The 22019-nt window shown below is 45.9% G+C and overlaps 1 protein-coding gene across 6 annotated transcripts in view; it reads left to right on the top strand.

Moving 5' to 3' along the window:
• ZCCHC14 (zinc finger CCHC-type containing 14) overlaps positions 1 to 22019 on the top strand; it is a 121193-nt gene that overhangs the window by 4597 nt on the left and 94577 nt on the right. For all 6 annotated transcript variants that reach the window (XM_085891818.1, XM_085891816.1, XM_085891817.1 and 3 more), the window contains one exon: positions 15174 to 15300. In XM_085891818.1, the coding sequence (XP_085747944.1) occupies positions 15174 to 15300 (127 nt within the window). The remainder of the gene's footprint in view (positions 1 to 15173; positions 15301 to 22019) is intronic.

Here is a 22019-nt window from a genome sequence, read left to right as displayed (position 1 = left end):
GTTTCTCCTGTCGCACTATAAAGCGCCGAGCGCGGAGCAAATCAATTCAGTCAGAGAATCGAGGCAGTTGGGAAGAGTTGAGAGTTGAGCAGTTGGAGGGAGTTGAGAGTTGGAGGCAGTTGGGAAGAGTTGAAGAGTTGAGAAGAGGAAAGAGTTGGAGAGTTGTGGCGGCGGCGAAAGCAGTCGAGAGAGTGTCTGTCGGAGTCCGGAGAGGCTGGAGAAGCCAAGAATCTTTGTGGAGGTCTGCGCTCGTGTCAGAGTCGGGGAGCTGCGGAGAGGGGAGGCCGGTAACGTGACCGAGGTCGCAGTGGAGTCGCTCGTCGCGGGACCCAAGCCAGCCAGATATCCTCATTCCCCCGAGCATCAACAACCCCCTCCTGTTTCCCCCCCGCGCTGAGATAGTGTGAGAAGGGGGCCCCGTTCCCACCCCATTCCAGGCAGTGCCCGCGAGGCCCGCGGAGTCGGGGCGCCGCCGCCATTTTGCGGCTCATCACCAGACGGGTAGGCTCGACGCGGTCTCGGCCCCAGGCCCGTCTGCCCCCTTGTCGTTGAGGGTGGCCCCTTTTTCTTTTGCTTTGAGTATATGTGTTGTCGGCGCCGTCTGTGAAGTAAAACTGTATAAGTGTTGCCGTGTGCTCGGTAGTCGGTAGTAGATCTGCATTGTTGCATTTGCTTTTTGTGCAGAATTGTCGTGTTACTTTTACATTTGCTTTTGGTGTAATTGTATATGTGTGCTTTCCGTTTGCCGCGGAATAAATGTGCTTTATGTTGAACTGTTTTTCCCGTTTCGCTTCGTCTTTTCTTTTATTGAATCTCCATCTTACTTCACGTAAAGGGTTGGTCGTGGGCTAAATACGCCCAATAATTAATCGAACCGTCGAGGTTGACGATAACACCGCTCGGTTATCCCGATAGTACGGAACGGGTCGCTTAAAGTGGCCCGTGTCCGAAGTCGACCTGCGGCGAGGTGCGATCGCCCGGTCTACCCTCCGTGTGGGTACTTAGGTAGGTCGAATTTGGCGAGCAACCCTATCCCACGCGGGGGACCGATTGGCATGATCGTGGTGAGGCAGAAAGGCCCACCCGTGACTAGTTCCCGGCGTTAGTCCGAGAGGGTCACGACGGGATTGTCCGTCCGGTGGGCGACGTGCCGCGATTCGAGTTACATGGCCGCTCGCACGCCGGCGGACGCGAATCCGCAACAATATATTTTTATATATATATATATATATATATATATATATATATATATATATATATATATATATATATATATATATGTGTATATATATTTTGTTGCGAATTCGTGCCCGCCGGCGTGCGATCGGCCGCGTAACTCGAATCGTGACAGGCGTCGCCCACCGGTCGGACAATTCAGTCGTGACCCTCCTTGGAACCACCGCCAGGAGCTTATCATGGGTGGGGGTTTAACCTCACCACGATCGTGCCAATTGCCCACCCGCGCAGGATAGGGTTGCTCGCCAAATTCGACCTACCTAAGTACCTGCGCGAGTAGTCGACCGGGCGATCGTACCTCGCCGCAGGTCGGCCTAGGACACGAACCGCTTAAGCGGTCCGTTCCGTGCTACAGTGATAACCGAGCGGTGTTATCGCCGACCTGGACGGATGTGATTCTGTTTACCGGGTGCTTACACCCCTCTACCAATTTCTTCCGTGATGCAAGATGGCACTTTCAAAACAGGGAATAGGACGCAACGAACGGGGAGCAGTTCAATAAGCACATTTATTAGACATTGCACGTATTTACAGTCACAGCAATGAATCATGCACGTATGTACAGTCAAAGCAAGCAGATGAAAGAATTACCACCGAATAAAGCGTTTTATTCGCACACACAGTCACTTAAACAAGTTTACTTACTAGACGGCGCCACCACATGCATTTATACAAAAAGCAAAGAAAAGCCACCCCCAGAGACAAGGGTGGCAGACAGGTCTGTGGACCGAATGTGACGTGGATCCTGGATGAACGGTCAGGCCCACGAGACCGAAGGGTCTTACCCGCGCCCTCGTGGCGCGACGGTGGGCAGGTCGCGAAGTCTACTCCCCCATGGCCTGGATTGGCCGCACCTGTCCTCGGGCACCTGGCTTGGTCGGTGAGCTCTCTCCGGCGTTCTCCACCCGGATGCGCAGACTCGTGCCACACAGCAGGCATCACGGAACGGACAGGGTTACCGGCACTCTCTCAGCACGGATGCTCGGTATGGGGGGAATTGCTGGTGCTCTCTCAGCACGTCGATGCTCCCTCAGCAGGTCAATGCTCTCTCAGCGAGACGGGGTTACCGGCGCTCTCTCTCTGCGCGGATGCTCGGTATGGGGGAATTGCTGATGCTCTCTCAGCACTTCGATGCCCTCTTAACCAGTCGATGCTCTTTTAGCGAGTTGACGCTTGAGCGAGCACCCTGGACCGCCTTGGCTCCAGCAAACTCTCCCTGGCTGTGGTCTCCACTTCGCCCCTTTTCCTGGCGGTGGTCTCCACGTAGCCCTCTGGTTTGCCTCTGAGCCCCTCTCCATGTCCCTGCTCCATTCACCAACTCTCGCTCTGACACCACGACCGTCTCCCCACAACCGGCTGACTTGTAACTGATCGCGAGCTCGTCTCCCCCACCACTGACTGCGAGCTCTGTTCACCAACACTGGCAACCGACCCACTGACACTTCTCTCGACACTGCCTCGAGCTCCGTAAAACCGACTGGCCCTGAGCTCTGTTCTGCTCGCCCTTTTATAGGGCCGGGGAAGCGAGAATCGACCCCTGACCCTTGACCTCCAACCCCGGCAAAGCCGATGTGGTAGAAATCCCCCAAAATACTCGCTCGACAGCGTGACCCCTGACCCCGGCAGAGCCGATGTGTGTAATTCACCAAGGCTTCGCCTCGACAGTGCGGCTTCGTCCCGGCCGAGCCGATGTGTGTAATTCACCGAGGCTTCGCCTCGACAGAGCGGCTTCGACCCCGCCGAGCCGATGTGTGTAAATTCACCGAGGCTTCGCCTCGACAGCGCGGCCTTTAACCCCGGCAAAGCAGACGTCGCGGGAATCATTGGAGCGCTCGTCCTGACAGCGTGAACTCCGACCCCGGCAAAGCGGACGTGGTAGAAATCATCGGAGCGCTCGTCCTGACAGCGTGAACTCCGACCCTGGCAAAGGGGATGTGGTAGAAATCATCGGAGCACTTGTCCTGACAGCATGAACTCCGACCTCGGCAAAGCGGATGTGGTAGAAATCATCGGAGCGCTCGTCCTGATAGCGTACACTCCGACCCCGGCAAAGCGGACGTGGTAGAAATCATCGGAGCGCTCATCCTGACCGTGAAGATGGCGTTGTCTCTGGGATGGAGGTGAAGCGATGTTTGCGGGGTGGCGTTGTTGATTGTAGTGAAGGGAAAAGGGCGAAGGTGGTGGTGGTTTGGTTGTGGTTGTTTGGGAACGATGTTGTTGGTGGCGATTTGGTTGTTGTGGGCGTCGTTTGAGAATGGCGGTGAAGTGATGTTTGCGGGGTGGAGTTGTGGAGATAAAGAGGCGAAGGTGGTGGTGTTTGAGTTGTAGTTGTTTAGGAATGATATTGGCAGTGACGATTTGGTTGTTGGGGGATGATTGGTCCAAAATAATGTCAGAGAAAAGAAAAACGGCTATCTCGAAGCGTCACAGCCCGGTGAACACGAATAAATTCCCTCTAAACAACGGTGGGGAACTATCTGCACATAAACTTACCGGCATAACTGATCTAAGGACCTTTCTGGTGTTGTGCAAATTTCCACAGCCGTAACAATGTATGTATGTAATGTGTGTATGTATATATGTATATATATATATATATATATATATATATATATATATATATATATATATATATATATATATATATATATATATATATATGTCCTATAGGAGTTTTCCACCATGATTTCAGATCTGACAATTTTTTTTCACAATACTCGTTCGTTCTGTAAAATGTGAAATTAAAAAAACAAACCTCTTCAGGAATGCCCCTAAAAATTCTGCCGAAATCTACTGAAAGGGGCGTAACCCACATGTCGTCATCTCCAGAATGACAAAGGCTGCATGTAAATTACTCGGGTGGGTGGTATACGTGATTCTATTGGCTTCCTGTGTGTTTCCACATTCGATTGATCGACTCAATCGCTTCGTTCATTTCTGCTTAAAAAAAATCAAACATTTGGTTTTGAATAATGGATGACATGGACTTTGATTTGTCTGGTAGCGACAGTGAGTGTGAGAGAAATGAAGGATTTTGGTCTGAATCAGATGGAGAATTGTCAGATAACGTAGTCGCGGGAGGTGAAGTTCAGGCAGCTGGAAATGAAATACGGCCTTACCAGTTCGAGCCCGAAGCAGGACAAGCAGAGGAAAATGGCGATGAAATTTCCGGAGTTCATGATGATTGGGAGCACATCAAAGGAAGACTTGGCAATAACAACTGGTTAGACTAAATCCTATTCGTAATTCAATAATGTAAATTCGACTTGCATACTGCTCGATATCAGAAATATTTTAGTGATGTGACGTGACCAGCGCAGCGCAGCGGACATGTTGCTTCGCGGCGAATGAATCACAAGCAAGGCCAGCCCATGTCATCGGCCATATCTCTCTGCGCATAAAACGAAGCAATCTCGCTGTCCGGATACGATGAAAACTTGTGTGCAGAACACACCTTGCGACACAATTGTCTCGAGTAGTCCGATAAATATGATGTTCTGTTGCATTTTTATTTATTTTATTCCTACTGTCGTCATGTAGCGCCAGTAGAAAATGATGAAGAAAAGAGAATAAGGCCAAGGGAATGAAAGTCCTGGAATACCATCCTTATGAAATGAAGAATACATGAGGCTTTTTTTCATTATTCATTATTCATTATTTCAGAAAAAGTACAAAAATCTGCCATTTCTATGCAAGAAAGGTCTATTCACAGTTTTATATTTCAGTCCAGTGTAAATTCTTAGTATTTATAGATACAACAGTACACATACTGAAATATAAAACATGTGTATCGAACTTTACTTGCATTTACAACATTCAAAAATTGAGATCCAATCTTGTACAGATGTCAGGTTCGACATGAACGTTCAACACTTCTTATAGGAACGCCAGCTCAGTGGTTCATTCGATCATGACCGACCAGCAGCAGTTCATTCATCATGATGCTGTAAAATGCTATGCACATTCGGCGAGAAATCGGATAAAACATCTTCAAATATCTCATGTAATCTTGGTCATCCATTCAAACACAAGTAACAAACAGTGTAATCGATCATTTATAAAGTGATATGATATGTTATTTCGTTAAAAAATGCATGTTCTTATACTAAATTCTCACCTTTTTGACTCCTATTTTTCTCGATTCGAAAAGAAAATTGACACCGCCATGATGGAAAGCCGAGATGTAACGAACGTCATAGGTGCGCTGTGATTGGTCGATCACTTCGGAACTTCAAACTTCGTACATATTCGGAATTTCTCGGCTTGGCGCCAAGAAGGGGATAGACTGTGGTTAACAAAAACACTGTTTCTGGTGATTTCTATGAAGAATGATGATCAACTCGAGTCAAGGGTTTATTTTTTTTGCAAATGAAATTTTTTGAAATAATGAAAATTATTGCGGCAGCTTTTGAAGCATGCGGGCGGTGGACGGTATTCTAGGACTTTCATTCCCTTGGCCTTATGAAAGAAAGCTACAGCACGTCAGATTTATCGGATTAGTCGGATGGACGACGGATTTATTGGACTACTCTAGAGTTGACAAGTAACTTGTATTAGCATGCACACAATGTACAAGTCAATGCGTAAGAGTCCCGAGGCTATGAGGCCGTGTAATAGGACAGATAAATTTGTCTTTCATCATTGTGCCAACATATTTTTCCCTGTTCATTTATTACAGTATTTTGGCTAAATGTTAATGAATAGCAAGCCAATGGAAGCAGGACCTTCACTTTAGAATAAACCCATGTATGTCGAGTGCAGCCATACCTGGCTTGCATGTATGTGGAATCGTACCTATCCCAGCAGGCTGGTTTCAACGAACAATTCAATAAGCTGCAAAATGTGGGTGGAGGTTTTTCACATTGTTTGATTTTAAAATTATCTCCTTGAGCCTTGAAATGATGCAATATTAATCTTTAGTATTTTACTTGTACGAGTGCGGGCCCGTAGGTGTGTAAACGATGAATGGATTGGGGTCTTTTTTCACCCCCCCTCTGAACCCCCTCTCCCCCTCCTCTCTCCCCCTCTCTCGTGTCAGTACCCTCTCTTGTGGGTGAGGCGTGCCAGTATGTGCAGCATCGTTCCTTTGCTCTCGTAAACGACGACTGGATTGGGACATTTTTTCAATCAGATCGGACCAACCGTATCATAAATGGCCATAACTTGGGAAACACCTGGGAAACGACTCATGTCCCCAGCGTCAATTGTGACGTCATATCAAATGAAGAAGAAGAATAATTGTGACGCCCCCTCTCTCTCGCCCCCTCTCTCTCGCCCCCTCTCTCTCGCCCCCACCTCTCTCACCCCAAGTCTCCTCCCCTCTCCCCCTCTCTCCCCCTCCCTCCCCCCTCTCTCCCCCCTCTCTCCCCCCTCTCTCCCCCTCTCCCCCTCTCCCCCACTCTCCCCCCTCTCTCCCCCTCTCTCCTCCCCTCTCTCGCCCCCTCTCTCGCCCCCTCTCTCGCCCCCTCTCTCGCCCCCCTCTCTCGCCCCTCTCTCGCCCCCTCTCTCGCCCCCTCTCTCGCCCCCTCTCTCGCCCCCTCTCTCGCCCCTCTCTCGCCCCCTCTCTCGCCCCCTCTCTCGCCCCCTCTCTCGCCCCCTCTCTCGCCCCTCTCTCGCCCCTCTCTCGCCCCCTCTCTCGCCCCCTCTCTCGCACCCTCTCTCGCACCCTCTCTCGCACCCTCTCTCGCACCCTCTCTCGCACCCTCTCTCGCACCCTCTCTCGCACCCTCTCTCGCCCCCCTCTCTCGCCCCCTCTCTCGCCCCCTCTCTCGCCCCCTCTCTCGCCCCCTCTCTCGCCCCCCTCTCTCGCCCCCTCTCTCGCCCCCTCTCTCGCCCCCTCTCTCGCCCCCTCTCTCGCCCCCTCTCTCGCCCCCCTCTCTCGCCCCCTCTCTCGCCCCCTCTCTCGCCCCCCTCTCGCCCCCCTCTCGCCCCCTCTCTCGCCCCCTCTCTCGCCCCTCTCTCGCCCCCTCTCGCCCCTCTCTCGCCCCCTCTCTCGCCCCCCCTCTCGACCCCTCTCGACCCCTCTCGACCCCTCTCGACCCCTCTCGACCCCTCTCGACCCCTCTCGACCCCTCTCGACCCCTCTCGACCCCTCTCGACCCCTCTCGACCCCTCTCGACCCCTCTCGACCCCTCTAGACCTCTCGACCCCTCCCCCTCTCGACCCCCCTCTCTCGACCCCCTCTCTCGACCCCCCCTCTCTCGCCCCTCCTCTCTCTAAATGTATTCACAAATGTCTACCAAGCACAACAATTAATTCAAACTTTGGTAAAAAAAACAGCTTTCAAACCCTTGGGAAACAGCTGTTTCCCTTGGGATTAATTAATAATTTGAACAATTAATTTAAACCTTGGGAAAAAACAGCTTTCAAACCTTGGGAAACACTTGGGAAACAGCTGAAACGGATGAAGAACGATATCAAACCTTGAAAAGGCACATACTCAGATCCCCAGCGTCGATTGTGACGTCAAACCAAATGAAGAAGAACAAGAATTGTGACGTCAATCGTGCAAAAAAAAAGAAAATAATAAAAAATAAACATTAATTGTGCTGTCATTCGTGATGTCATCGCACCGTGTCTTGTCATTGGTTGACAGATAAATGGCCGTAACTTGGGAACTGCTTATCCGATTAATATCAAACCTTGAAAAGGCACATCCGTGGGTCCCCAGCAATATTCCTGGCAAGTTTCAATCAGCTCGGACCGTCAATCGTGCAAAAAAATAATAATATTAAAAAATAAATAAATAAACATTAATTGTGATGTCATTCGTGATGTCATAGCACCGTGTCTTGTCACTGGTTGACAGATAAATGGCCGTAACTTGGGAACCGCTCGTCCGATTGACATCAAACCTTGAAAAGGCACATTACATCTGCACATTACATTACATTACACGACTAGGACAAGGTAGTAAAGGGATAAATAATTGCCTCGTGATTGTTGTACATACACGGCTCAGAAGCAGAATTTATTTTCCGCGAAACAATCACAGGAATTAAGACGATCAGTGAGATAGCAAACACATGTACACAATGCATTTGTACGTACTTTATACGGCGCGCGACATCGAGTCAATCCACTCTGTGCAGTTTCTGCAGATGACGTCAACGCTGCGGTTCGCTGAAGTCAACTTTTTAAAGTGGCGGGGCATAGCAAGTTGTGAAAAGCACCAGAAATGTTCAAAATATTGGTCTAATTATCCCATTTTTTATTAAAAAAAAAGGAACATGCGTGTTTTCTTCACTCGGAAGGTTAAGTTAATATATAAATAACCAGAAAGTTTTGAGTGTCATGGGACCTTTAATTTGAAGCTGTCTATTGCGATTCATCACCTGACTAAACTGTCCGATTCGTGCTTCACAAACAGGGTGTTGCATCACAGGTTGCACCGACCCTCGGATGGGCATTGAGCTGGGTGTCCCATATGCGAGCATTATTTGTTTAGATGGTGAATTTACAGTACTTGGTGTTTTTCTTTGAGTGTTGGCCAAATAACACAATGCTTCAGGACCGGATAAACATCTGAGAGTATTGAAGAAGATGGCAAAGCAAATGAGCATGATGTTTACGTACTGTGCCTTCAGAAAGTATTCGCACCCCTCGACTTTAGTCACAGTTTGTTCTGTTACAGCCACAGCCTGAATTTAAAATGGATTAAAATGTAATTTTTTGTCACCGATCGACACAAAATACTCCATTAATGCCAAAGTGCAAACGTGTTTTTCAGAAATTTTTACGAATCAATTAAAAAAATAAACCTGAGATGTCTTGCCTCAATAAGTATTGAACCCCTTTGTTATGACACTCCAAATTGAGCTCACGTGCATCATATTTCCTTTGATCAGCCTTGAGATGTCTACAACTTGATTGGAGTCCATCTGTGGCCAATTCATTTGATTGAACATGATTTAGAAAGAAACACACCTTTCTATATAAGGTCCCACAGTTAACAGTACATGTCAAAGCAGAAACTCCACCATGAAGTCCAAATAATTGTCCGTAGAACTCCAACACAGAATTGTGAGGAGGCATAGACCTGGGGAAGGCTATAAAACAATTTCTAGATTGCTGAAAGTTCCCAAGAGCACAGTGAGCTCCATCATTAGGAAATGGAAAGAATATGGAACTACCCTGACTCTTCCAAGAACTGACCATCCGATGAAACTGAGCAACCAGACAAGAAGGACCTAGGTCAGGGAGGTGACCAAGAACCCAATGACCTCTCTGACAACTACAGAGTTCCTTGGCTGAGATGGGAGAACCTGCCAGGAGGACAGCAATCTCTGCAACACCTCACAAATGTAGGCTTTATGGGAGAGTGGTCAGAAGGAGGCCACTCCTGAGAAAAAGGCACATGACAGCACACCTGAAGTTTGCAAAAACGCATGTGGAAGACTCTCAGAGCATGAGGCAAAATATTCTGTGGTTTGATAAGATGAAAATGGAATTCTTTGGCCTGAATGCAAAGCGCTACATCTGGCAGAAACCAAGCACAGGTCATCACACATTTAACACCATCCGTGCCGTGAAGCATGGTGGTTGCAACATCATGCTATGGGGATGCTTTTCAGTGTCAGGGACTGAGACTTGCAAGGATAGAGGGAGCAATGAATGGAGCCAAATATGGAAAATCCTTGAGGAGAACCTGCTTCAGAGTGCAAAGGACCTTTGACTGCGGCGAAGATGTACATTCCAACAGGACAATGTCCCCAAGCGTACAGCCAAAGCAACACTGCAATGGCTTCAGAACAAGAACATGAAAGTCCTTGAGTGACCCAACCAAAGTCCAGACTTGAATCCCATTGAAAATCTGTGGAAAGATTTGAAGATTGCTGTTCACCGACACTCCCCATCCAACCTGACAGAACTTGAGCAAATCTGAGAGGAAGAATGGGAGAAAATTCCCAAATCCAGATGTGCAAAGATGATACAGACATACCCAAGAAGAGTCGAAGTTGTAATCGCTGCCAATGGCACTTCTGCAAAGTATTGACTCAGGGGGTTGAATACGTATTAACATAAGACGCGTAAGTTTTTCATTTTTCATTAATTTGGAAAATTTTCTAAAAACATGTCTTCACTTTGTCATTATGAGATATAAAAAAACAATCTCAATTTAATTAGTTTTAAATTCCAGCTGTAACACAAAATGTGACAAACGTTCAGGGATGTGAATACTTTCTGAAGGCACTGTATGTAGCATCATGCTTATTTCTGTTCAACCAGCATGAGTCCATGTCATTGATGTCAACAGGCCTACCTTGGCTCATGCAATGTGATAGCCCATCTTCACAAAACACAGCCACATTACTGATCCAGGCAGACACCAACTAGTTATCGACAGCCAAACGTTTCCATGCTCTCCCATGTTCCAGAGTGTATAAACTTTTAGTAAATATAACATAATTCACCATGTTTGGATATATTACAGTTGGAAAGTTTGTTTCGCTTCTGGATCATGTTGTATAATGACAATTCATACAGGTCTGTGTTGCCTATAACCTGCATTGTTATAATACCGCTCCTGAGACTGTGTCCAACACATCGACATACCCAAGCTTCGGGACAAGATTTAAACCCCCTCTTTTGGCCGTGATGAACACACAAATAACACTAATTTTCTACTTCACCGATCGTAAATGGACGTTCCTTTGTCCTCCGCTTGCACGCAAATATGGCCATGGGGTTATGTTTCTGCACAAATTGCTGATGTCACTAAATACTCTCCATAACGTGACTGGGAATATGTTGGAGGAATATGTTGGCGAAGCTCGTATCAACGGACAGTTCAAGCGATCAGTTGATACAGGAGTGCACGGTGAATCTGACGTTTTGGTGGTCGGAGCAAGAGTGGGTTAGTCGTTAGCACTTCATTATTATCCCTGGTCTGGTCCGACCAATGGCTAATGTCCGAACGTCCATTTTGATTTGCTTCCCACAGTGGTTAGCATTGCTTTGTAAACCTTTAGTTGACAAAACATATATGTATAAATACATCGCTTCGGAGTGCCATATGATTTTGTTGTGGAGCCCAAAGCGAGTGGGAAAGGCTAGTAAGTGTGCATTTCCACTGTGGCCAAAGTAGGTACCAGTTTAACATTATTACCTTCTTCACCGAAAGTGAAGGAGGTTGTGTTCTCACCCCTTTCTTTCTGTTTGGTTGTTTATGTACAGGATATCTCAAAAAGTTGCGGACAGATCAAGATTAAAATTTGTGGACAGGTTTGGTGTGTGACAAGGACGAACTGATTAGATTTTCGTGAAGATCCGGATCCAGATCCGACCGCTAGAATCTTAAAAGTGATTCTTCACCGTTGAGAGATGGGGCCAAAAACGATATCTGAAAAAGTTGTGGACAGATTCAGGCAAAACTTGGTGGACATATTGGGTGTGTGGCAAGGACGAATTGATTTCGATTTTGGTGAATATCCGAATCTGGATCTGGATATGAGAATTATCTAATTTTTAAGGTGATTCTTCACTCCTCCCTCCTCTCTTTCCCCCTCTATCTCCTCACTCTCCCCCCCTCCATCTCTGTGTTCCCGTTAGCAAAGTGACCACATGTTTTATAGCTTTCCTGAGAGAGAGGACACACACTTGTTCAGAGGTTTGTGGAATGATCTGAGGTTCCCTTCAGTCAGATTTGCCTTCCATGAAGAGAAAGCAATTTGTATGAAGGCAACTACCTCACCACAGGATTCTCTGGACCATGGGTGAGAGGATTGGTATGACAACGAAGGAGGTGCGGAAGCAAAATGGAGGTGGGGTGCAGGGGAAGCAAGGAGGATGTGGAGCGTGAAGGAAGCAAGGAGTGGCCAGAAGTGAAGGAAGCAAGGAGTGGCCAGAAGTGAAGGAAGCAAGGAGTGGCCGGAAGTGAAGGAAGCATGGAGTGGATGATGTGTGAAGGGAATGAGGAGACAGGGTATGGAGGAAGCAGGAAAGCGGTGCGGCATGGAGTACATTGATACGCAAGTGGGGCACGCTGAGAAGGGGTGGGGTGGAGAAGTCTGGAACCGATGTAGGGAAACCCTGGCGTGAAGATTACGTAGGCAAGGGTACTGACGTGAAGGAGTTTGGCACCATATTCCCACACATCGAACAAAAAAGGTTGGATCTATTCATTCAAAGGGTGGAGAGAAGAACACATATATTAGGATTGGGATGGCAATGATGATTGAAGGCATAAGGAAGGACAGCACAAAATGAACAATATGGTGGATGAGGCATGATTTTGAGTGATCTCGAATGGAAATCAGACTGCGAGAAAGGCATTTGGAAGCAAGCTTGCTGGAAAATTGAACATTTTAAAGTTTCTGCTTCAAAAGATTAAAATTGATGAAGAGAGAGGGGGGAGCAGGAAGAATAAGTAGAGGAGAGTTTTTGTCATATTTATTTGTATTTAACAGAAGGTACAAGGAAGGATCTAATTAAAGCCAGCATGGTCAAATTGAGACAGATATTATGTACACACTGTGAGTGGGTATGGGAAACATTTGGGTGAAAAAAACAAAAAATAATGGGGAGGCCCAAAACTACCCGAGCCTGAGACACAGGATCAAAATAAATAGAGCAAGAAAAAGAGCAATCGGAGATTGCAGACCCTCGCCAGGACTGCTTTTGTGTGGTGTATTTTGTGTGGCGTTTGTGTACTGTTGTGTTACATAATTAACAAGAGAACTAATTAGAACTGCCACTTTATAACTGCTGGTGGTGATGACCGGGTCCCAAAACATCCTGCTTTGATCGGACACCTGACCCTGAACCATGACGTTTTTATCATTATTATTATTATTATTATTATTATTATTCATTATTCATTTGAATTCAGAATGGGATTAAAATAAATTCAATTCAAATCAAATGGAAGACCAAACATGTACAGTCCTGCATTGGAGTTATCTGAAGGAACCCAAACAAGCAAAAAACAAAGATGAAGTCATCAGGAGGAATGTGGATAGGATTCGCGTTTCAGGTGTTACTCCTCCACGCTCAAACCCAACTGTCCGACCAATGGGTACACATTTCTAAAATCGACCCCTAACAAGAACACCATCAACAACAACCACACAAAGCTTAAGAATGTAGACCTGTGACATGTCATAGGTAAATAGGACATACGAGACATGTTACAGAGGGATAATTGAGACATTAAAAAGGTTCCAGGTAGAAGTGGTTTTCGATATAAATATGCAGGGAAGGGAGACTGCTGCTTTCTCTACAAATACCACTGCATTTCCTAATATAGTCATTTTACCTTGCGCTTACGTTAAACATCCACGATGGAAATAACTATCATAATACAATGCAATGTTAACCCCAATAAGTCATTGATTCCCACAACAATGTGATACATAGTCCAAGGTTTTGGTGCTTCTATCCTGAGGATCTGCTCTATTTTCATTTTCTCATTCCTTCTGTCCTATATTTATTAAACAATTATTCCTTGAGGTGAGTGTGTCCATCTGCCTCCTATATTTACAATGCTTTTACTTGAGTATCTCCGATTAGGGTTGAATTATAAAATATTTTTCTTTATGACTGGCGTATCTTCAGACTGCGTTCGAAACTCGACCGCGTGCTGCTCCATTTGGGCGTGGACTGACTAAATTGTTTAAATTATCAGGAGTACCCCAAAGTTAGCTCAGGAGGAAGGTCCAGAAGGCAGAAGCAAAAAGATATACACATGTAGACAGTACAAGAAATTTACAAATGAGCAAAAAATCTACAGTTTCTGGAATGCCCCAGTAAATTTTTGCATTCTTCCCTCTACCACCAAAGGTGAAGGAAGTATTGTTTTCACCCCTTTCTGTCTATTTGTTACTTACGAAATCTAAAGATTTCGCACAGTATATTGATGACTTCGGTCCTCTGTTTGTGTGTTTGTTTGTGTTTGTGTGTGTGTGTGTGTGTTTGTGTGTTTGTTTGTAGGCACGATAACTCGAGAACGGAAGAGGCTACCAATGTCAAATTACACCACGTGATTCAGGAGGATGATGGCTAGCGCTGATTAGATTTTGATCAAAATCGGTCAAAGCTCAAGGTCACAGTGAGGTCAAACATTCGATTTTTGATGGTTTTGTGCAGAATCATCGTAGAAACTTCTGGTTTGCGTCGCTACCTTCTCGAGAGAGCTTTTATTAGACAAGGTCAGAGGTCAAGTTGACGATTTCGTAAGTACCAGTCTATGACTGCTTGTTTGTTTGTTTGTCTGTTTGTCTGTGCACAGGATATCTCAAAAAGTTGTGGACGGATCCGGATGAAATTTTTTGGACAGGTTCGGTGTGTGACAAGGACGAACTGATTAGATTTTCGTGAAGTTCTGGATCTGGATACGAGAATTATTTAATCTTTAAAGTGATTCTTCACCGTTGAGTGATAGGGCCAAAAGCGATATAGTACTGTATAGCATGATATTTCAAAAATGTATCTGGCCAGATATGTTCTCATGGATCAGGCATGGCGTGGTGGAGGTATGCGCTCCACCGAGTGCCCTTCTAGTTTTCTTTGTTTTCATGTCGTATTCCAAGACGTAATTCATTATTAAAGTTTTGATCAAATAAAAATAAGAATTTTTTAATTACCATAGATTATGCTTTAAAAGTACCAAAATGTTGGCATGATCAAGTCATTTTTATGGTCAGAAATGGCTATGGATACAGGAGAGACCCTCTGAGGCCCGCTCTTGGGCCCCAGATCATGAGCCTGCAGTGGGAGGACCCGAGACCGGAATATTTAATTTGGACCTGCAACTGAAATACTAAATTCATCACTAATACAAACATACATACAAACAGAGTTTCTCACATGTGAGAAGGAAGATATGATGTGCTGGAAATAAACTATAATTCCAATTTTGGGAGTACAGATTTTAAGAATCTTGCTATTGTGTAGGAATTGAAGAACAGCATTGAAGTGAATTGCTGTGTTTGTTTCAGTGTTCCCCCCAGCATGAGGCAAACCTCAGAGCCTCAGATGGAGTTTGTAAAGGTGTTGTGGAAGGCCATCTCTCTCAAAGCGACTCCTTTATTTGCAGTCTTTGTACTCGAAGTTCAAACCTACCAGGTGAGTGTCATTCTGCTTGGAGCGAACAGTACTTATAGGTTACAAACTTGGAAGTACTTTCAAAGGCGATGTTTAATGCATCATTTATTGGTGCCGAGCATACTCAAGAAACTTTACAATGCAAAGAAAATGTTAAAAATTATCAAGGAGACAGGAAAATAATTATGAGAACTTGCATTTAAAAGGGTTTGTGGTTCTTTTTTTAAAGTCTCACCTTTAGCACCTTTTTTGTTTGTAAATAACTTGTAGATGGAGAATTAAGTTTCACTTATCCTTCCATTGTTTTTTTTTTCCTATGATTTTAAACCTTCCTTTTAGTAGCCAGCAGGAAACCTCGGTATTATCACAATGGCTTCTTGAGCTGCTAGTTTGGGATTAAATCTTGACCCAGCCATAAACTGTCATCCTGGTGTTTCATATGCAAAGCGAGGAGGTAATGTGTGTGCCATCCTTCAGATGGAAGTTATGCTGGTTGGTGGATGTTTTAGATACTATGGAGTTCTTGGCGAAGACTAGGCAAATTGTCACTGGCACCCTGCACAAATTGCAGATTGCAGTCACTTTCACTGTAACATCACGACTGGCCAACTGACTTTTGCAATATTTGGATCAAAAATGTTCCCTGGCCTCCTCCACAAGTTGGGAAGAAGACCAGTAGTAGTCGTGATTTTGGTAGTGGTAGTGGTCATCTGTATCAATCCTGAGGAAATTTTCCTTGAATATTTAACCTCCGCCATCGAAGATGGATGGAGGTTACTGTTTTCACCCCTTTTCTGTTTGTTTGTTTGTTTGTTTGTTTGTGAACAGTATTACGGAAAAACTCCTCGACGGATTTCGACGAAACTTGGGGGGTGGGGGGGGTTCGGTCTGGTCCAAGGATCATGCCATTATATTTTGGACTTGGTCCAAAATCCAATATGGCTGCTATGGCAGTCAATTTGAAAAAATATTTGAATTTTTTTTTTTGTATTTCTACATGTTTTAAGTGATTTCCAACCCCCCCTCCCAAAAAAAAAATTGTTGGAGAAAAAAAAATTTGCAAATTTTTTTCAACAAAATTTCGATTTTTATTTTTGCATTTCTACATGTTATAAGTGATTTCCAACAAAAAAAAACATGCCAAAATTATAATTGCGGCTGATTTTGGAACTTCAGGTGGATATACCCACGTAAAATCAATTTCTGTCTCAAGGAATCTAGTTATGACGAATGAATTGAGTATGTAAAAGGGAAAGTTGCAAACGATAACTCTCTGAGCACTGTTGACGTCAAATTGAATGAATAGGATATCAGGTTCACTTGAGTGACCTTGCAGTATTGGTGGTGGAGGTTTTGCACTCTACCGAGTGCTCCCCCTCTAGTTGCTGCATGTGATCATGAAATCAAATTTTGTAATAAATACTGAAACATTACTTTTTTTGTCAGTAACTTTGGAAGTTTGTCCATGTTCTTTGTGTTCTGCATGTTGATAAGGAAAATATACTCCACATCCTTAGATCTGTGTGTACAGTAGAGGTCTCGGGGTCAGGACATTGAATTGGAATGCGAGAGGTTGGGTGTTTGATTTTGGTTGTATTTGCAGTTATCTTCTTGAAACTGAGTGTCACTGCCGTATTGTCGGTAAAACCCAGCTGGCTCACTGATGAGGGTTAAGTTGTGGGGGTGATATGCCTGGCTCACTTGATTGGTTCTAAATGTGGTGCCAAGTGCATAATTTGTGGTTGACTCATAAATGCGTTCCAGGTGAACTTGAAACAGGCACCAAAATGTTGCCAATAAAAGGTCGTATAAACGATGTTATTGCAAACTTGTTGCCTCCCGCTGGTGATGACAGCTGAATATAATAGTGTTACCCATCTGGTCTAAGGGGTAAATGGGGAATATATTATAATAGTTATTTCATAGTGCATGTCAGCATAAGAATGATGTAATTGCTGTAATGAACGAGGTATCTCTTGGCATCCCCTGCCCAAGTGTCTGTTTCTAAACTCATTTTTTCCCCTCCCTACATTTGGCGACGTTCCCCCATTCACAATCTGTCTACTTGTAATTTTCCACCAGCAGCAATCGGCACGTCAAGTGATCCGATAAAGTGACTCCGTCATGTGTTGGGAGCAGAGCCAATGCATGATATGAAAATTCTCAGCCAATCAGCGCAGGCGCGTGGTCCTCGCGGGATTTCCTCGTCACCATTGGGCGCATGCCTCGGGTGATTAATCCGGCCCCACTGGACACTATAAGAGTGTCAGAGATTGTTTACACAAGCAGGCTCTCTCTCATGCTGGTCGTCCTCCCTCTGGTTCTGCCTAAGGTGCTGCAGCGTCTTTCCCTCCATGGCCCTGCGAGGATCTGTGGACAAGTTCTATCAACATTCTCGAGTCTCTCTTTCTCGCTCTCTCGCTCTTTCTCTTTCTCTGTCCATTTTGTCACTCTGTATGAGTGAGTAAAGTTAATCCTGGATCGTCACCAAAATCTAATCAGTTCTTCCTTGTCACACACCAAACCTATCCACAACTTTTTGAGATATCCTGCACACAGACAAAAAGACAAACAGACAGAAAGGAGTGAAAACATAACCTCATTCACCTTCGGTGGTGGAGGTAAAAAAAGAAAGCGCCAGAAGTCAGAAACAAGAGGGTCAAAGCACGAGAGGATCAAAGAACAAAAATCAGGTCAAATGTTCAACCAAATTATTGTGTCACCCTGCTAATCCCAATGGCCTAAGCTGTTCCCAGAGGGGGAGTAAAAGTGAGGGCTGGGGGACTTCTCAGAGGGGAGCAAGAGCAGAAACGGGAAGGAGATGGGGGGGGGAGGAATGTCTGGGATAAACGCCCCTCCCTTCATCCAGCGTGTCCCTCGCCGTATTTAACCCGGCCCTGGATGGTCCGCGCAGTGCACGGAGGTGGAGCGGGGGAGAGGGGGGGGGATTTAACCCGATACTGCCAAGCCCCAGTACATATACCCAAACCATTCCAAATATACCATGGTGGGGATTTAATATTGACATGTCGTGACAACCATTACTTCACATCATTAGCAGTAACGCGTTCATATAGAGGCAGACAGTTATGACCCTCTCATGGTCAGCCAGGGCCTCGACCGCCCAATCAGCCAGAGACCCAGCTGACCGAGCAGTTGTTCACCACACCCAGAACTCGGCAAGCCTTTCTGAAGAATAGAGGGACACGTCAAATCTGCAGGCCAGGGAGATGAGGCAGAAAATATCATCAGTCTTGAACCCCAGCATGCCCAACAATACCGTCTGCCCAAATACCTCGCTTGTTGGCACAGCTCCTTCCTTTGCAAATACGAACTGGATGCAGTTATGGTGCCTGCTCGCCATTCCAGGTTCCTGGGGAGGGTGGGGACAACACTAGGAAAGAGGAGCGGGGGAAGGGGAGGAAGGGAGGTGGTGGCAAGGAAGAGCGAGGCTCCTTTTCTGCCGAGCGGGTGAGGCCCGCCAGACAGGAGGAAGGCCAGGGGAAAAAAGAAAGCGAAATGCAATCGAAAACGCAGGACTAACAGGACTAACACAACAAGAAGTATAAGATAAACAAATAGACGAGTTGTGGGAAAAGCATGCAGAACAAACAGAACAAGGCTAACTCGCTGCAAAATAGGGAAAAATAGAACTGCTGGACTTGTAGCTTATCTGGACCCTGGCCTCATGTTGTAACCCAAATTTGGTAGCATTCTGACTGGTGGGTCTGGAGAAAAAGATTTTGAAGAAATTTACTAAGCTGGCCATTTTGACCTACTTAAAGTCACATGACCATTACGAGCTTTGCAATCCCTGTTACCAGTCAGGAGAGAATCTTGCTGCCAAATTTCTGCCCGATCGGCCCAGCAGTTTGGCTGGAGAAGTCGAAATAGCAGACGGATGGATGGATGGACGGACGGACGGACGGGCAGTGTGCAATGACAACACTTTATCTGGAATTTTAATTCCAGATAAGCTAAAAAATACTCCTGAGCGAGTTTCTCTTGCAGCCATGCTCGCCATAATTATAGGCAACCAGGCCTGTGCAGCATTTTTATACATGACCCGTAGCATGCTTGGATGTTACTTGCTTAATTAAAATATGGGCCACACCTTTGGAAGCCATTGCTTGGTGTCCCTCATATTGGACCTCATATTGGACAGCCATATTGGACTACGGGAGTCATTTACCCAGGTGTTTCTATTTTTTGTTGATATATATATTGCACACACTCCCGTACCCCGACATGCGTGGTTCCAACATTCGTGGTTGATAATTTGCAACATGCTCCTACATTCGTGGGAAATTGCCCTGCATATTCGTGGTTTTTGCGGACATTTTTTTTTCACAAGCCGCAAGCCACTGTTCTAAAACATATCTTCCACGAGCCATGCACAAAGCAGCTGGATGTATGTACGGGAGTACAATACTGTACGTACGCAAAAAACATTTCTTCCACGAGCTGCGAACATGACCTGCTTCCTGTATGTGTATTGCAGCTTCGCGGGATAAACATAGTTTCACTGGATGTCTCACCAGTGTAACACGTCATTCCCCTCGACGCCATCCCCCGTGAGTTACTTGCAGAATGAAAACGCGAACAACATCTACTGGTGTATCCAGTTATTACCAGGTCGCCACATACGGACATTACACCATAGAAACAATCAGCGCATCTTAGTGTAAATCACCATCTTGCTACAAACAGCACTATCTGAGCTGTTACATTTTCAAAACGCTCAGCATAATCTGCCTGCAGATCAGAAAGACGTCATGTCCTGTGAGTTAAAGAACAGAAACGTTCAGCATATCTATTTGTGTAATTAGCAGTTCGCGACGTATAGACGAATTACACAGTGGCATCACTCAACACATTGATTATTATCAGATGCCGAATAAAGCCTCACCCATAAAAATCCCCCACAGTGCGCAGACTACTCACTGCGTCCTGTATCGCCATCATTCTCTTCCCGTTGCTCTGACCTGTGGATTGTCTCGTGCTCCGTTCATTCTTCGAAAATGGCTCCCATGGATCGAGGATAACACTCAGACAGGTATGCCTCTGAGCGGACCACTGATGCAGGAGAAGGAGATGCTCTTGTACAACCATCTCTCTGGCACGGGTGGTGCAAGCAAAAGCGTGGCGGGTACAAGCGGCATCTCTAGCTCATTTACAGTGAGCAGGGGGTGGTTCCACCGCTTCAAGGCACGATATATTTTGCGCAACATCAAGCTTGGAGGGGAGCGTGCCACCGTGGACCATGGCATGGGCAAGGCATTCCCTGCAGAACTTGTGAGCCTCATCGAGGAAAATGGGTACCTGCTGGAGCAGGTCTTTATTGCTGATGAGACCGGCTTGTTTTGGAAAAAGATGCCGACCACAACAATGATCTCACAGCGCGAGAGCAAAGCAGCCGGCTCCAAGGCCGCAAAGGACCGGGTATCCCTTCCCCTCTGCAAATGCCGAACGGGACTTCATGGTAAAGCCCCTGATGCTCTACCGTTCCCTGAACCCACGTGTGCTGAAGAACAAAAACGAGCAGCCAAAAACAAGCAGGCGCTACCCATGTACTGGAGGGCAAACAGGAAGGCGTGGGTGACGTCTGAACTTTCTATGGACTAGTTCCATAACTGTTTCGTTCCTCAGGCCGAGAGATACTGTTCTTGGCAGGGAAGATCCTTTCATTCAAGGTACTCCTGCTGTTTGACAATGCTCCTGGCCACCCCACGGACCTGAACGGCGCTCACCCAAACGTTGAAGTCGTCTTCCTGCCGCCAAACACCACCTCCCTCATCCAGCTGCTCAACCAGGGGGTAATATCAACTTTCAGGACTTCTTACACCTGGCGCAACTCATCTTCCTCATTTTGCAAAGTTATGTGTGCTGTGTTTGTTTAATAAAAAATTGAAACGGTACATGAAGATGATGTTTTTTTTCGTGTCGCGATATGCTACGGAATGGTAAAGACACTTTAAAATGCATTCTTCATTAAATTGGAAACGGTACCTGATGTCGTTTGTTTTATTTGTAAGCATCTTTAATGAAACTGTAATGGTGCATTTGTGGTCGAAAACATTATAAACTTTAAAAACTTTCCCCTTTGAACCAGGAACTGCTGTGAACCAATAACATGATTCCCCTTGTCCCCATTGCACCAATTCCCCTTATCCCCATTGCACCAATTCCCCGACTTTGGTGTCACCATTTGCGGTCTTGGCCTTTTTCATGAACCAGGAAATGCTGCAAACCGACAACGTTATCCCTCTTGCCTCCATTGTAACAATGACAAAACACTCGTGTTGTTTTTCCCCCACACTTGTGGATTTTATCCTGACATTTGTGGATTTTTCACGGGTCGGGAAATCCCCGGAACGTATCCCCCCATTTCCCATTGAAGCAATGCCCCCACATTTGCGGGTCTTCCCGGAACGTATCCCCCACGAATGTGTTGGGGTCCTGGTGTGTGTGTGTGTGTGTGTGTGTGTGTGTGTGTGTGTGTGTGTGTGTGTGTGTGTGTGTGTGTGTGTGTGTGTGTGTGTGTGTGTGTGTGTGTGTGTGTTTGTGTGTTTGTGTGTTTGTGTGTTTGTGTGTTTGTGTGTTTGTGTTTGTTTACTAATATGTATATGTACTAGTGCGGGCCCGTAGGTGCGTAAATGACGACTGGATTGGTGCATTTTTTCACCCCCTCCTCTCTCCCCCTCTCTCGTGCCAGTACCCTCTCTCGTGGGTGAGGCGAG

Source organism: Eptatretus burgeri, chromosome 8 (genome assembly GCF_056783735.1).
Source record: "Eptatretus burgeri isolate ZD-2024b chromosome 8, Ebu_testis_v1, whole genome shotgun sequence".
In the NCBI taxonomy this organism is placed as follows: domain Eukaryota; kingdom Metazoa; phylum Chordata; class Myxini; order Myxiniformes; family Myxinidae; genus Eptatretus; species Eptatretus burgeri.
The sequence above is the reverse complement of the archived record's forward strand: the minus strand, read 5'-3'. Positions and strand labels throughout refer to the sequence as shown.